The sequence below is a fragment of the Daucus carota genome, chromosome 6 (genome assembly GCF_001625215.2).
Source record: "Daucus carota subsp. sativus chromosome 6, DH1 v3.0, whole genome shotgun sequence".
Lineage (NCBI taxonomy): Eukaryota > Viridiplantae > Streptophyta > Magnoliopsida > Apiales > Apiaceae > Daucus > Daucus carota.
In genome coordinates this window covers 16,329,429-16,346,658 of record NC_030386.2, presented here as the reverse complement: position 1 = coordinate 16,346,658, position 17,230 = coordinate 16,329,429, and the positions used below count along the sequence as shown (strand labels likewise).

Sequence of the window (17,230 nt, the reverse complement as noted above, 5' to 3'; positions counted from 1 at the left end):
TCTTGCAGATTTCTTATGTTCTTTTCATAATAAGCTACATGACTGGACTCTGATCGATGAACCCTTTCTTTAATCAGGAACTGGGACAAGGTATTTTGGTGAATATTGAATTTGCTTTTACATGCTTTTTTTTTGAGGATTTGGTGAACCCTCTATTCTAATTGTCATGTTGTCTTTATTATAATCATCATAGTTAAGCCTTTCTTTTCCAAGTTGATAAGTAAACAGAATATCATATAATGTCGTGTGACATTACAAATCCATCTCCTAAGCGTGGTATCATAGTTTAATACTGCATATGAATTTACGAGGCATTAATCCATGCTCTGTACACGCTTATTGGCCTATAACTAATTGGACTTGTTAAACCAATTGGTATAACCACTTCCTAAACACTGACCGAGCAAATGATTAGTTAAAAGACAGCATCATACCACATTCTGACTTCACTTATAATACGAGAACTTAATTAACTAATAGTTTTGGTGGTTTGGACAATTCAGTATCCTCTACTTCTGTAGCTGGCTTCAATTAGTGGGCTAGATAAGCCGTTGGGTAGAGGCATATAATCCTACCATACAAATCTGCAGATTCATATATATAAATCCTTCAAAGAAGCTTGAAAGAGTAATATCTGTCATCTTGTCAAGCAAATGAATGGAAGAACGATTGCTTTGATTTTATTCGTCTGGGCTCTCCTCACGGTGATAACTCCAACACTTGTTCGCATGTCTGCATCAGCTAAACTCTTGGATGGTACATTACTGGAAAGATGATAATACATTTGTTGATAATGTATTCTTAAATCTAGTACTAACATGACAATAATTCCTATTCTTTACAGGTATTCAAACAAGAGGAATGAAGAGCAGATTGCTGTCCAGAAGGGCACTCATGGATACAAGATTTAATGAATTGCCATCACATGAGCCAGAACCAGTACAAGGACCTGCACCAGGACCAGCACCAGGTGTGTTTTGGCGATCCAAACTTGGTTTATGCTCGATGTGCTATTGCCCAGAAGTGAATGGGAGGCCATGTCTCTGTTGTTCGCAGTAGATGTATGTTTTTTGGGGCCTTATATTGAAGATTAGCACGGGATGCCTAAAGTCCGAATATGACAGTCCCGAGCAGCAGATGTGAACTGTTTGCATGAATCTGTCAAGTTAGCGTTATTATCTGGAAGCGTACATTGTAGATTTGTCATTCACTCCTCTCTTAGCATGTTTAGTGTTAATAAAAATTACTAAGAGTTTGATTAGGTGAACATGTACATGCAGGATGACATTTAGTAATGAGGACTCATCTTCTTACCCTCTTCTCATTCTTCTTTCTTTCAAAAAATGTTCTGTTTCGACATTAACTACGTTACATGCCCTCTGTTCTCATCCCAACATAATATTATGCTTCTGTATGAATATCATTGACATTTTCTTTGAAATCATGAATATGTGTTCCTATGGTAACTATGTTTCTGTTTTAAAATTACCAAGTCTCTTCTCCGGTGACTTTTCTGACTAGTACTTATTGATATTAACATTAGAAAATGCTGCATTTGTTGATGGTGTCAGCTTGCGGCTCATCTTTATTAAGCATCATCGCCATTGCAGCATCGATGCCATTGCATTATGAGAGGTCCTAAGGCACCATCATATGCTGAATACATAAGAATCTTGCACTTACAGAACTATATCAAATTCCAATTACAAGGACTTGATTTTGATAGGCTACAGCTTCAGTTGCATGTATAGATAACTTGAGCCCCAAGAAGCATCCTTTGAACTATAATTAGCTACCTACGAATACCCAATTATAAATCTCAATCTTTAAGCTATGTCCAATAATAGGATTAAACCCTGTAAAAATAATATATCTCAGTTCAAATTTAGTTGTCGAGTTCTCATTAAAGTAAGACAAACCAGTCTATGAAAGTGGGGGTTTTGCTGCAGCTTAGGAAGTGATGAATGACTCCAGATCCGAGTTGAGCAGAAATGCCATTCCGGCTCCGGTTCTTAAGTCTGCCCTGGCTTAATTTTTAATAAAAGTAATCATTTCTTATTTGCTCAACAACGACCATTGTTTTCTCATGATTTCAGGCATGCAAATATGAAATCACCAAAGCTTTCTGTTTAGCCTTTTTGATGACTCTCTTTCTCTGTTTTGTATCCCTGTTTTAAGGCTGATATTGCTATGCTACTGGATTCTTCTGCTTGTTCTTACAATGAAGCGCCAAGCGCGCATGATTGAATACATATATGTTCCACTCAGCATAGGAAAGCAGGTGAGAGCTTGCCCCCCTGGTTTTAATCAAATAATTAAAATTTGCTTTTCGACACAGGTTACCTGGCTTTGTACCCCAAAGTATTGTTTGTATACCAATTTATATTTAGCTGTCGAAGCTTCTTGAACAAAGTAGTTATGCTTTGCCTTAATGCTTACCTACTTTCATTTTATTAATTTCATACCTTAAAACTAAATCGAAATCTTATTTCTGCAGTTCAATGCTGCACTTCCCTTTTGTTAATGCAGACGGAACAGCCTGGAAATTCCATCTGTTTTGTGCTCATTATCCACAATGCTTACTTTCTTCTGCGGATTTGATAAGCCCTCTCTTCTAACAGTCATGTTGGCGAAGTTTATAATCATCACCATTTATTTTTTCTCAAGTTGATAAGTGAACTTACTATTTTGCCAGTTCGAAATTTAATCACGACTTAGATAGTATAGTACACTAATTTATGTATGGATGTCTGAGGCATGAATCTCTACTCTGTACATGCTTGTTGGCTTAATTCAACTTGTTAAAAAATTCGAAATGCCAGGTAGAGTCTTGATCATTAGGCCAATTGGTTTAACAACTTCCCAACTACTGAACAATATCATCATTAGTTAAAAGTCATCATCAAACCATAATGCCACTTTAGTTATAATATGAAACATAATTAACAAATCATTTGGTAGTTTTGACAATCTCATTAGCCTTGACTTTTGTGCATTTGGCTTCTAATATTAGACCAGCAAAGCTATTGAGCAGAGGCATCTCCTCCTACCATTCAACACCGTCACCGCGTGTTTAAACACTCCAAGAAACCTTGAAAGGGAAATATCCGAATACTGTTAAGCAAATGAATGGAAGAAGTACTGTTGTGATTTTATTCTTCTGGGCTCTGCTCACAGTGATCACTCCAGCGCTTATTCGCATGTCTGCATCCGCTAAACTATTGGATGTAAACGGTAAACTATCTTTTAATTTATTTCTTGCCCAATTAAATGGTACATTTTCATTAAGAAGACGATACATTAGTCGATGCTCTCAGATGTCGTTAATGAAAGAAATGAATATGCGTTACAGGTGTTGAAGCTAGCGCGGTGAAGAGCAGATTGTTACCAAGAAGGGCACTCATAGCTACAAAATTTATCGAAACACCAGCACCAACACCAGCGCCAACACCAGAGCCAGGCACGAATAAACCAGTGCACTAAGGTGCATGCACAGTGTGGTCGCTCAGAAGGGCCGTGTTGGTGTTTGAAATAAATGAATTTTTTTAGAAGTGGAGGCCTGATTATAGAGGTTTAGCACGAGACAGCAATGATTCGGAGAAGGTCCTGAGCTGCAGATTATGCGCAATGTTAGTGATAAAATGTTTACGCAGCAAAATGCAGTACTAGAAACAGGATTTTGGCGGCTAATCGGCTAAAGTCACTATTGTACATATGTTGTTCATTTCTTGGCATGTATAGAAAGAGTTTATCGATTCGTTCTAAGATAATGGGTTATGTTGGTGAAATTACTCGAGTTTGCGTGGAGAAAATATCTCTTGATCAGAACCGAGCCAGGTTTCTGATAATGCAGGGGCGAAAAATAAAATTGCGGACTTATTTAAGTAAAAGTATATAGATTTTATCAATATTTTCATGTGATTTTGTTAATTTACAAACATCAATTTCAGTGTAACATCGATACCAAAGTACTAAAATTTGATCATCATATATTATAGACTTAATTCTAGTTTGTGTACGTGTAAAAAGATTTATTTGCAGCTTGTTGGCTACCTTTTAAAAAGACGCAGTTGAGTGGCTGAACAAATAATTCTTTAACGATGCAAGGGCTCCGCGTCACAACCATTAACGCCGTCAGTTAATGCATGACTACTTATGTTTGTTTGGAATTCAAGCAAAAAGTAATCATTAATCATAACATTTGAAATAGATCAATGTTTAGAAACTTCAACATTACATAAATTACTTTAAAAGTTACATAATCCATCCAAAAAGAATAATCAATTCAAAGATACTACTTATCCAAAAGGCATAATACTGATTAGATCGGTGATAATTCTTTCCAAAGTTCCACATAAAAAGTGGTCAAAATAGGAGATAAAACTAGAGATTATGGTGCTGTGTTTTTTGGAGTCTTTCTTGCAGCGATCATTTGCCTAAATGTTGTCACAGGCTTCCTCTTACACTACAAATTTGAAGTTGAAGTCCGTGTTGAAGTGGATCCTGTAGCTTCAGGAATGTATGTCCTTGCATTTGCATTGGAGACGGGGATAAACTTCTTTCTTGCAGTAGCTTCGGAAACAGAGATACTCTTCTTCCTTACAGTTCTTTTAAACCTTGGAGGTGAGGCTGTGGTAGCTCTTCTAGTTGCGGCCGAGTCTTTAGATTTCTGAGCAAAGTGCAAGACAAAGATAAAGTTAGCATAAACCTTACTATTTTAGACACCTTGGATTTTACAAATATAACCAAACCTTCGGTGAACAAGTTCTTGAATTATGTCCAGTCCCTCCACATAATTTGCACTTTATTGGTGTCTTTGAAATTGCAGATGTTGGATCTCTACCTTCAGCAACTGCTTTTGCCATGGCATCACTTCTTTTAGCTTGACATGCTCTTGCATTATGTGTAGTTGCTTTACAGTGGCCGCATCTTATAGGCCCACCTCCCCTTTTGAGTTTCGTAGGATCTTGTGGTATATCATTCCTCTTACATCTTTTTTTCTTTGGTGTGCCGGTTGGGACCTTAACACTGGGGGGCAAAGGCATTGGTTCAGATACATCATCCCAAAATTCTGGACCCACAATAGGTTCTAGAGTATAACTGTACAGCTGCATAACATGAAAAGAAATAGCTTACAATAGCTTACAATATTACCTGTAAAGCAACATTACAAATCTCTCATTTTAAGCATCATAAAATTACCTTTATATACATTTCTTTCTTAAACCAATTGCTTATATGAATATCCCATGGGTCTGATTTCATGGCTATGCATGCTGCAGCATGATAACAAGGGATTCCTGTGAGATCTCATTTCCTGCAGCTACAACTTTTCTTGCTCAAATCAACAACTAGCTCATGCCCTCCATCTGCTGTTATTACACTATAAGAGGTTCCGCCAGACCAAGTCACCACACAATTCCCAGCAAAATGTAATGCCCTGAAAAAAAATTAATAAGTTGACCATATACTTAAAATCCATGTTAATCATTTATATCAAACTAGTACTTGTTTAGTTTTTTTTGTGCACTTGGACAGATAATTATATCCATGTTCAACATTTTATCCTTCCTGGCCTGTATTCATCACTGCCTTATGAATTTCTCTAAACATTGTTACGATTGGAAGGTCCCTAAATTGTCTAATACTTTTATTAAATACTTCACAGTGATTGTTGACAAACATATCACTGCAAGTATTTGTCCTGAATCCACACCTTGACCACTGCTCTTTTGGCTTGGCCATAAGCCAATCATAGTAATTAACAGACACCTATTATAATCAATGACATACACATATTAAATACTACAAAATAAAAAACCCAACGTTTCAAACAACACCAAAACCAAAATCCCTAATGTTGATAGCTACTGTAAACTTCTCTCCCCCTCTCTCTCAATCTCTCCTTCCTCTCGTTCTTTTTTCCCAGATTTTGTATTCTTTCGGGACATACACACCCCCTTCCTGATCTCCCTGTGATTTTTGTGCTTGATGGCTAGTTTGATAAGGTGAGTGTATCTTGTGAGTTGTTGCTGATCATCATCGTCGAGGCTTTGTAATGAGCGAAGATCAAGATTCGGGTGGTTGAAAACAGTGTGTAGTGAGGCGGAGAGCCACCGAATGACACACGAATGGAGGGCCACGAAGCTGGTTTTCGAGGTTCAGATGAGAAAATATTTTGGACAAGATGAAGGGATCCAGGTCGTTCCATTGGGGATTCGTTGGTTCCTTCATCGGGGTGTTTTTTGATTTTTGGTGTTCTTGGGTGGTTTGGACTATGGAATAAAATAAACTGACATGGAACAGGTATTTACATGGAGATGGATATATTTCGGGTGGTCATCGTCCTCTTGGCGGTCGTGTGCGGAAGAGATAGTTTGACGGTGGTAGCGTCTTTTTGGCGGTCGTGTGCGGCAAAGATAGCGTGGCGGTGGTAGCAGTGGTGGCCGAGGGTTGCAGCACGGTCAGTATGGGATTCGGTTTCAGAAAGGAAGGCGCTAATTGATGCGTTAATTGTGCCTCATAATTGAGGGCTTTATTTGTGCCTCTTAATCGAGGGCTTTATTTGTGCCTCATAATTGAGGGCGTTAATGGTGCCTCATAATTGAGGGCGTAAATTGTGCCTCATAATTGAGGGTGTTAATTGTGTCTTAATTAAGGGCGTTAATATTTTATTAATTGTGCCTTAATTAAGAGTTTAATTGTCTCAATTATGAGTTATCATAATTGTGTGTATATTTTAAACACTACATGCATATACACGTGATTTTATTAATAATTAATTATTGGATATATTTTTTACTTTTATAATATATTTAATTTGTTATATATTGACTTATATTTTTCTTGTTTTCCTTTGTTTTATTTTTCAGGATTCTTGGAAGAAGACGGATTTTTCTTTTCGGACATTAAAGTTTTATTGTCTAAATTTCCCCGGTCATCTTGCATGTCCGACGGTTAGATAATAAGCTTTCTTGAATGAAAGAATTATCACGGTGAATTGCCGGCTCATATTTGTGAGATTTATTCTCATTTTCAAAAAAAAAAAAAAAATACTACAAAATAAAATTACATATAACTAATAACAAACACAACAAATTACCTCTTTCAATTTGTTCATGTGCTTTTTAAATTCCCAATCAGTGGAAGCTCTTGCACATTTCCATAATAATTGTCTCAATGCTATTCCTTGGTAATCTTTGTGCATATTTTGGTACAAATGCATCACACAAAACCTGTGTTCTGCATTTGGCACCACTGCTTCCAAGGCATTAATGAGTCCCTATATAACAACCATTAGACAGTTAATGTAAAATTACATGATTAAAGCTGTAATGTGCGTGCAGTGAGTTAAGCAACATTACCTTTTGCTTATCAGAAATAAAAGTCCAATCTAACTCACATGGCCGGCTCAAAAGATTTTGGGGCCTTAGGCGAATCAATAAAAGGAGGCCTTAAATTTTTTAAAAAAATAATATTTAATTAATAATATAAATACAAAATTTTCAATATTTAAATATTACAAACATAAAAATACCTACAACACACTACTATATATAATATTTTATATTATTAATTTTATTGATTATGTCTCTTAGTATATAAAATTAATATTTTTAATCTATAATTTGAAATGTAAAAACGATTTAAGTAATATATTAGAATTAGGCATTAATAAAATCAATAATTCATTCTAAATAAAAATATATAATTATATTAAAATCAGAAGCAAACACAATTAAATACTATATCTATTAAAATTAAATTGATTATATAATCTGTATATATTTATATAATTTATTTAGGATTTTATTACAAAATAAGAATTCATGAAAACCAGGTTAGAGCTGGAACTTATGTTCACCATATATATTCAATATAGTTACATCTCATAAAACAATCATTTACATATTTTTAAGTTTTGAATTCAAGTCAAGTATTTATAAAGTTAGTAAAAAAACATGATTAATACTTCTAATACTAGTATTTTAATTATTTTTTGATAAAATTGATCACACAAAAATATTCAGTTTTTCTACAAGATTTAATTATTAATTTTAATTTTTTTTAATTTTTCAATTCATATTATGAAATTATTTTTTTCTTACATATGCTTATATATATACATACTAATATAAATTAATTTTGGGGCCTCTTACTCCTGGAGGCCTTAGGCGATGGCCTAAATAGCCTATGAATAGCGCCGGCCCTGCTAACTCATTTAGGCCTATATTCAAATCTTGTGCTAAGAACTGTAAGAACCAGGTCCATGACTCTATTGTTTCTGCTTCAACAATTGACGAAGCAATTGGACACATGCCATCATTGGCATCTACTCCAATTGCAGCTAATAGTTGCCCACCATAAGGACCTTTGAGGTGGCAACCATCAAGTCCTACAATATGCCTGTAGTGATTGATGAATGCGACTTTCAATGGTGCTAGGCAAACATAAAACCTTAAAAACCTCCCTCTGTCTTGACCGGGCTCTGGATCTTCTGTAAGAACTTTGATTGTGCTCCCTGGTAATGTCTTTTGTAGCTGATGTGCATACTTCCATACTAGTTGAAATTGATCCTCATGTGTCCCTCTAATCTTGATCAATGCTTTTGTTTTTGCTCTATAAACAGCATGCCTACTCACTTCACATTTTAACTCATTCACTATCTTTCGGTGAAATGCACTTATAGGCCATGTAGGGTTCATCCTGATATCACTTTCATAGTACTCTGCAATCCAAGATGAATTAATTTGTTTCTGCTTAAAGGTAGGCATGCATGTATGCTCCTGAAAATATGTCTTTATTTGATAAGTGGTAGAATTATGCATGGGAGATGCATATATTTCCCACTGGCAAGCACGTGTGCATACATATTTTATCTTTCTTCCGAAATTCTTGCAATTTTTTATAGGCCTTCTTTCCAATATAGCTTTCTTTTTCACTGCCTGCCTAAATATCTTAGAACTCTTAACACACATACCTAGTTCAAATACAGGCCTTTCCATATCAACCTCTTCATTAAAAACAGGGATTTCTTCTTCTTCATCATCAGTAGAGTTACATGGCATTTTCTCATCATCACTAGCAGCATACACACTTGAATCATCATTACCCTCATCAACTTCTTCTTGCAAATCTTCAACTTCATGATCTACATTTATGTCAAAAATCAAATCATCATCACTATGGTCTTTGTTTGAGTCATCTGAATGGAAGGATTCATCCTCAGTGGATGGATATGCTGCCTCATGTTCCACATCACTAAAAGCACTGCAATCATAGTACGGGTCTCCATGTCCTTCAATTATGTGTTCCATTTCCTCTTCATCTAATCCTTCTAACTCTCTAATTCTATCCAGCTGTTCTTCTTCTATTTGCGTACTTTCACGAAATTCAAATGGAAAATCACCATAAATAGACCTTCTACCCTGACTTTTACTACCCTGTCTAACACTACCTTCTCCCTGTCCCGTAATTGTCTGCATGTCATCTGCAAACTCAACTTGTACATCATCAAAGTTGATATTTGGAATTGATTGACTCAATGGTTCAGTATTTTGCGCATATATCTCCACGTACCTATCCTTTGGCAGTAAGGTACACATGAGCATAACCTCATCATCCTTAACAAGTTCAAAAAACCCTGTATCCATTGTCGTACGAGGCAATTTATACCATAACTTGAAATACCCACTATAACCAAATTCTTTAACTATTGCAACTATTTCAATCAAGCTTATGTGATCCACACTACAGTAGTCTATATAATCAACCTGTCCACCTTTATAAGTCGTTGGATCTTCACTCATTTGTCCATCATGAAACATTTTAATAGTAAAATATTCTTCCTCTGCACATAACACATATATAACTCTGCTTTAAAATTATAAAAGTTACCAAAAAAATCTGTATACTCGGTAAACCCTACAGAGGAATATACATATAGCGTACACAAGAAAAGGGGGAGAGGAATGAGATAATACCTCTATAATCAGGACATTCACGCGGTTTAGAGACATCTGCATCTTCTTTGAGACGAACACCCGAACTCATTTTGATCCAGTTGATGGCCGATTAGGGTTTTATAATTTTGAGTTTTAGAAGTGATCGTGAGAGGTTACAAAATTGGAGGGAAATGATCTGGGGCTCTCTGTTATTATTTAATGGTGTAATACATAATGTGTATAAAGTCTTTTTTATCCTCAGCATTTTAACCTTCACATTAGCGCCGTTACAAAAAGTTAACGGTTGTGACGCGGAGCCCTTACATCGTTAAAAAATTCTTTGTCTGGCCACTTAACTGCGTTTTTTTAAAAGCTAGCCAACAAGCTACAAAAAAATCTTTTTACAGGTGCACAAACTGGAATTTAGTCTATATTATATTTGATTATTATTATACTCCTATTATATTATACTCTTATATATTGTTCATGACTTTTTTACATAACGATTATTCTTGATTCAGACTTCTATCCCAATATAACTAAATATTGTAAATTTAAAACCGAAAAAATTTAACTTAGCGATTAACTCTATAAAATCCTTTTCACATAAATATGAATTCTCTATAAAGTCTCTATTAAATAAATATAAGGAGTCAGCAGAGCTTTTGTGCGGATCTGAGATACATAAAATAAATTAAATATTTAAATAACAAATTTTATTTATAAAACATATTGAGAAATTATCATACATACGCCATTTTAAAGTAATAATGGCAAAAACACGGTCTCCAAAGTTTTATTGCAGGCGTACGGTTTTTTCAAAGAAAAAGTTAAAAACTTGCAAACATACGTTAACACAGTAGCAACTCAATTTCTCTCTCTAACATCTGAGTCTCTCTCTCCCTCTGCTTCTCTCCTTTCATTCCCGCATCTCTCTTACTCTTTATCTCTTTTTCTCCCTCTTCCCCTGCCGCACACGATCAGATCCGTCGCCGTCTCCAGTGGCTCTAACGACACCGAGTCTCCATCTCCACTCAATCCCTAACCCTATCCCTCCTTTTCTCCTTCTCCTCCCATATCCCTCATCAAATCCGTCGTTGTCTCTTGCAGCTCCGACGACGACGAATTCTTTCAACCACGGCAGCGCGATCACCGGAGAGAAATAATGTCTGTGTTAGGTCCAAAGTATCGTAGAAGGGGGGGTTGAATACGATACTCACTACAATTTAAAATTCTTTCGAATCTTGCGGATAAATAAATTGCAGTCCTGTAATGGGTTTCGTGTTCCGGATATTTATTGGGTCGATTTCTGAGGATATGAAAATATTAAACCAACACACAATATTTTCCAAGGTATATCTGTATATTGATAAATACCTCGAAGGTGCTACAAATCCAAACCCGAAGGTTGGCTACAATGACCACTCCTCTAAATATTACAAGCCCTATCCACTACAAATATTTATGGTACAAAACTAGGCTAGGGTGTGTGTATATTTGAGAGAGTTTGTGCATAGCACTTGGCCATCCATCCCGAAGGATGATGTGTAAATTGTGAGAACACAATTCACATATTTATAGGCTTTTCATAAACTAACCATGGTTAACGAGTTCGTCCTGGACGACTTGAGTTCGTCCTGGACGAATTCGATTTAACCGTAGTTAAATTAAAAACGTCCAGAAATAAACTAACTTCAAATGACCAAAGTTGCGCTTGGAACAACTAGGGTCAAAACTTGCGCCTGTAGTGAGTCAAATGTGGCGCCAGTACAGTGTTCCCCCGTAAGAAATCACTTAGAAATATTCTAAGTGTTTCGGTCAATTGTTGCGCCTTTGGTGGTCAAACTTTGCGCCATCCTCTACTCTTCACTGTGTAAACAACTTAGAATATATTTGAGTAAAGTTTCGCTTGTATTTGCCCTTGTATGTGCGGGTGGTGGCGCCAACTTTGACTCGGTCAAAGTTTGCGCCCCAATTATGCTTCCCAGTAACTCAGCCAAGACTTAGAAATAATTCTAAGTGAAAACTCCAACTAGTGCTCCATAGTGAAGTTGTTCCCCTGTTCTCTCTCATCTCTTGGGACGAACTTTGACTTGGTCAAAGTTTGCTCCTCAAGAGTGCATGTCTTCACTTGTGATGGTACTTAGAAAAATTTCTAAGTTAGAGCAAGGTGCACCACTGCATGAATGGCTTGGAGGCGCAAACTTTGACTTGGTCAAAGTTTGCTCTCCAAGTGAAGTTGCTTCCATGGTGTTGTATGTATGTGACTTAGAAAATATTCTAAGTCCAATTCAAAGTTTCTCCATAGTGAAGGTGCTCCCTTGTTCTCTCTCATCTCTTGGGACGAACTTTGACTTGGTCAAAGTTTGCTCCTCAAGAGTGTAGATACTCCATTGTGATGTACTTAGAAAATCTTCTAAGTAAGGAAGAGCTGTTGACTTCGGTCAAATGTTGTTCCTCACATTGTAAGAGCTTTCCTTGTTATCACTCCTTTGACTGAGATTGACTTGAGTTTGCTCCATCCATATATTTATATTATATTCATAATATTATATAAATATATGTATAAATAAAGATATATATATATAAATGTATATAAATAATATTTATATAAACATATAGTAATATATATATATACATATATTTAAATATATTCTCATATATTTAAATATATATAATATACATAAAATTATATGTAAATATAAATATAAATATATATAAGGATATATATATAATTATCTATAGATATAAATATACACATATTTATGCACATAATATAATATATATATATACACTTAAATATATAAATGTTTATGTAAAATATAAATACATATACTATATACATATATATTTATTTAAATATATATACATATAAATATACATATACATATGTTTAAAAACATATATACATATATATTATATATATTATATTTAATTAAATATACATATATACATATATAATTATATTTGTACATATACAAATATATAAGTGCACACATATATAAAATGTCACTTCCTGATATGGCTTTCTGTGGAAGCTTTGACATATGGCATTTGAGCAGTAAGCTTTGGCATAGCTGGCATTTGGCTTGACTTGGCTTTGGAACAAATGACTTGATATGACTGAATCAATTCTTCGATCGATAAATACTTTGCAAAGCTCCGTATGTGCTGACGCTTAGTGCACTGGTCTGGTTCACAAGCGACTAACATTGAAGTTAAACATTGTACCGTCTTTGTCAGCAAACATTGATCAGTCGGTTCCGGGTTAGTTTATGCTTCAGTTTGTTGATTATAAATAACCAACCAAGATATATAGAAATATCTTGCTTCATGGGTTGCACTGAAATCTTTCGAGTACTTGGACAACATCTTCATTGCTTCCACAATCTTGAATACTTCAATCTTTATTCTTCACTGAGGCATGAACATATTAATGAACTTCTTCCAGTGAACTTATTCCTTCAAGACTGTAGATGGATTCTTCAACCTTTGTCTTCGTATCTTCCGATTCCGGTGCAGGCGTAGTGTTATTTACTTGTCCTGTTCTATTGTTGAGTTATCATCCCTATGTAACAGATAGGGTTGTCTTTACATTTAGACTTACAATCTCCCCCTATTTGTTTGTTAATCATAACAAGCAAATCCTCTGGAGGATAACTCAACTAACACTAGAAAAAGTAAAGTCCTGGACTAGTAAATAATGCTACAAAGTTTCTGGATCATATAATACATTTCCAGATTTCATGAATAGAAATAACAGATGTGCATATCACCTTCATTTCTCTGGTTTTTGCTTACCTGCCAGATGATCCTCATAGTCTGTCTTGAAGAGAATTCAAAACATTCCATTATGCAAAGAATAATCAGCAGCTTCATTGAATTCTCCAGTGGTAATGAATAAGTTCCTGTCTACCACTTACTGAAGAATAGATGTATCACTTTACACTTCTCCTCCCGTTACCTTGATCAGGTTCCCCTTGGTGATAAGTAGCTATCTCCCCTTAGATGAAAGATCAATCCTCCTCCTTAGTTGAAGAAGAATCTCCCCCTCAGTAGTACATAGCTAAAGAGTAGTAGCTAAAGAGTAGTTTAATCCCCCTTAGTTGTAGACAATAGAAGAAAGCTAACTTACTTTTTCTTCCCCCTTTCATATATTCTCCCCCTAAATATATTCTCCCCCTTAGTTGTGGAATCCTCCGAGGATATGTGGTATCAAATAGGTCAAGGAACGTGTACAATACTTCCTGTACCAAAAGATAATCTCCCCATAGAGAACTAAACAACGCTAAAGCTGGGGTCGAAGAAAGAGTTCAGAAGAAGGGTTTACTTTGATTGGGTTGGTCCCTATGCTGAAAGAATAGGTTCCAAACGGAAAAGTAATGAGTAAAAACTAACATTCCAGTAACAACATCCACTTTGTCTTTAGGTATAAATTTGGTAATTAGTGGGTGTCTCACTAAAATGTTCTGCAGGTGTATCACTCAACACTCAATTTTCTCTCGGTTTTTGGGTAAGGGTGTCACTCACGAGTTCTGTAAGTGTATCCCTCCACACAAATACTGAGCTTCCAAAATGCTGAGTACCTGCAAGAAAATCACCTTAGCCACCCTTAAAGGGGGTCACCGGTGGTGCAATGGGAGTTCGTAATTCCCAGTCCCTGTAGACTCATCAGATAAATCTGAATCATGGTCCACAAGTTGCCAACCACTAAGTGGCTTATCCAATTAAGGATCCAGAGTTGTTTGCTCTGGGAGGTTAGACAAAGGCTTAATTATGGCAAAGGCCTAAGTCCTCCTCAATGTCTGTGAAGACACTTGATTCAAGAGAATCATCAACCATAAGTTCACACCGTGAAATGGAATGAACCGTAGTTGCTTCCGTCAATTCTTTCAACATGTGAGTTTTCGATACTAAATATTATAATATGTACCTCACAAGTGTTTCACTCTTCTCAATTTCCTATGTGTTTGCACTCACTCATGCTCACATTTTTCTCATTCTGATATCTCACTGGTTCTTCTCAGAATCTCACCAAGTGTTTAACTCTCAGTGTTTGGCTCACAGTGTTTCTCTCAGCACTCAAAGTATGGTCTTCTGTACCTGCATGAGAAAATCACCATAGCCCCTTCAAGAGAGATCACTGGCGGTGCAATGGGGTTTCGTAAATCCCCGATCCTCAACTGACTCATCAATAAATTGACTCATAGTCAGAGAGTTGCCGATCTCCTATAAATAGGAAATCCAGTCCAATTGGATCCAGATCTGTTCTTATCTGGGGAGGGAGACGAGAATCCTGAAGATTTGGCAATTGAGATCCTCGTTTCCTCCTTACACCTGTAAAGGCATCAACCATCTTATCTACCGTAAAATGGTAAATGAAGAAGTTGCTTCTGGAACAAAACCTTTAACCTCACTGTGCACTCTCTTGTATTGTGTCCGTAAGATTTTTTGTTTAGGCTCTTCATCAGAGTGATTACTGATGATGTGCTTGACTCAATACAAGATGCTCTGGCTGACGAGCGAATTTCAATGGACTCATCCTGTTGAGAGAATGATTCCAGAGACTGTTTCATTGCCTTTTCAGCTCTATATTCTTTTGAGAGAATACAGATGAGCAACAGTTACCTCAAATTTGAAAACACCTTTTCTTCTTGAGAGGTAGAGCTGTGGGTACACTATATCCCTCACATCCTTATTTGCTGTAACGAGTACAGTTTCTCCCTCATTGACCTCTAGTCTAAAAAGTTCCTTATTACTCCAGGGGAAAAGTTGGGATGTGTTCTGAATTTGGTTTTATAGTCTGGGATAAAGATTGTTGGTTTTCAACCTTATGACTATCTAGGAAAGCCAAGAGGCTGATAAAGTTCCAAAGAACAGAATGAGATATAAATGCACTTTAGAAAATCTATGATTTTAAATGAAAGCAATTGCATTTAATCTTTTTAGAAAAAATGAATCAGTTGTGATTGTAAAAATGATTTTCATAAAGAATGACAATCAAAACCGATGAAAGAATCAAAGTTTTCCGTTAAAAACTGGTTTGAGTACGAGAGTCTGAATCTATGCATAAAAGGTTTAAATGAACTTGTCTTTGAAAAAGACACAGACTCCTGTTTCTCACTACAATTTAAAAAGGAAACAAGAAAATTTATGCGCTACAGTGTATAAAGCACTCGCCACACTAATTAGTGAAAATGCCTCATACTAGCACATCGTCAAAACAGACGCTGCAAGTGACAAAGATCACCAAGTACACAAATACAAGATAATCAATATCTCGTGTTATGACGCTACATGTATAGATGCAAAATATTCTAAGAAATATTTATGAAATAGAGTAGTGGATACCAATTGTTGAAATCAATTGATAAGGAAATTTCTTGACAGAAACTCACCACTTCAGAACATAAATACGAGACAGAATAAAGATTTTGTTGTCTCCCTTGTACTCAGAATATTAAACACCTAAAATATATTAGCACTAGTGGTTTTAAGAAATATGCAACAATATTTCACCAGTGCCAATACATCACAATCAATTCACAAATAAAACATCAATAAAGCATCAAAATAGATACCAATTAAATATTTCAAAAATGAATCAATCATGCTTCTATTATTCTATCAAAGTCAATCATGAAACAAATAAACATATAATTGTCATGGATCACAATTTAACTAAGATAAAATAATAATTACCTACGCAATATCATATGATTATCAGATGAGCATATAACAACTAAAATCATGACAATCATACAAAGATATTCGCAAGCCCGAGGGAAAGTTGAAGAAAAGTTCACAAGTCCTATACATGTAATCATTAAACACAAGTGAATTCACACAACTCCTCGCAGAAAAGTATTAACAATTAATATTAGTGATCTACATATAAGCATGCAAAAATATCACTAACACTAAAAGTATCACAACTATATGCAGCTAGACATGAAATAAAATATCAATTAATAAATCATCAAATATCCAACAGAAATAGTTATGCTTCAAGTATATACACTAATACAAATGGATTCAGCCTAGAGAGAATCTAAGTAACTCCACAAATACTAGTAAATCATGACTAAATTCTAACTAGATTCTAACCACATACCAATTACTGATACAAGTCATAAGTCTAGAAACAAATAAGTCATGCTTCAAATTTTATACCTATAAAAATGAATTCAACCTAGAAAAAAAAATCCTAAGTATGTTCACAAATACAGATATATCACGACTAGATTATGACAAAGTTCTCTACTAGATACCAATTGTTGAAGAGG

At 35.4% G+C, this 17,230-nt stretch overlaps 1 protein-coding gene and 2 long non-coding RNA genes across 3 annotated transcripts; 2 read left to right on the top strand and 1 right to left on the bottom strand.

Annotated features, from left to right (window-relative positions):
- Positions 1–290: 290 nt before the first annotated feature.
- LOC108227070 (uncharacterized) lies at positions 291–1,315 on the top strand. Its single transcript, XR_010284719.1, has 2 exons — positions 291–756; positions 845–1,315. It is a non-coding gene; the product is annotated as an uncharacterized LOC108227070 (long non-coding RNA).
- A 1,191-nt stretch (positions 1,316–2,506) lies between these two features.
- On the top strand, positions 2,507–4,015 carry LOC108227002 (uncharacterized). Its single transcript, XR_001807773.2, has 2 exons — positions 2,507–3,234; positions 3,353–4,015. It is a non-coding gene; the product is annotated as an uncharacterized LOC108227002 (long non-coding RNA).
- Positions 4,016–4,225: 210 nt separating this feature from the next.
- LOC108226809 (uncharacterized) lies at positions 4,226–6,524 on the bottom strand. The gene is made up of 3 exons (XM_017401801.2): positions 5,203–6,524; positions 4,752–5,108; positions 4,226–4,669 (listed from the first exon to the last, which is right to left on the bottom strand). Exons 1-3 carry the CDS (start codon positions 5,263–5,265, stop codon positions 4,466–4,468), a joined length of 624 nt encoding a protein of 207 aa, XP_017257290.1. The 5' UTR covers positions 5,266–6,524; the 3' UTR covers positions 4,226–4,465.
- Positions 6,525–17,230: the final 10,706 nt, after the last annotated feature.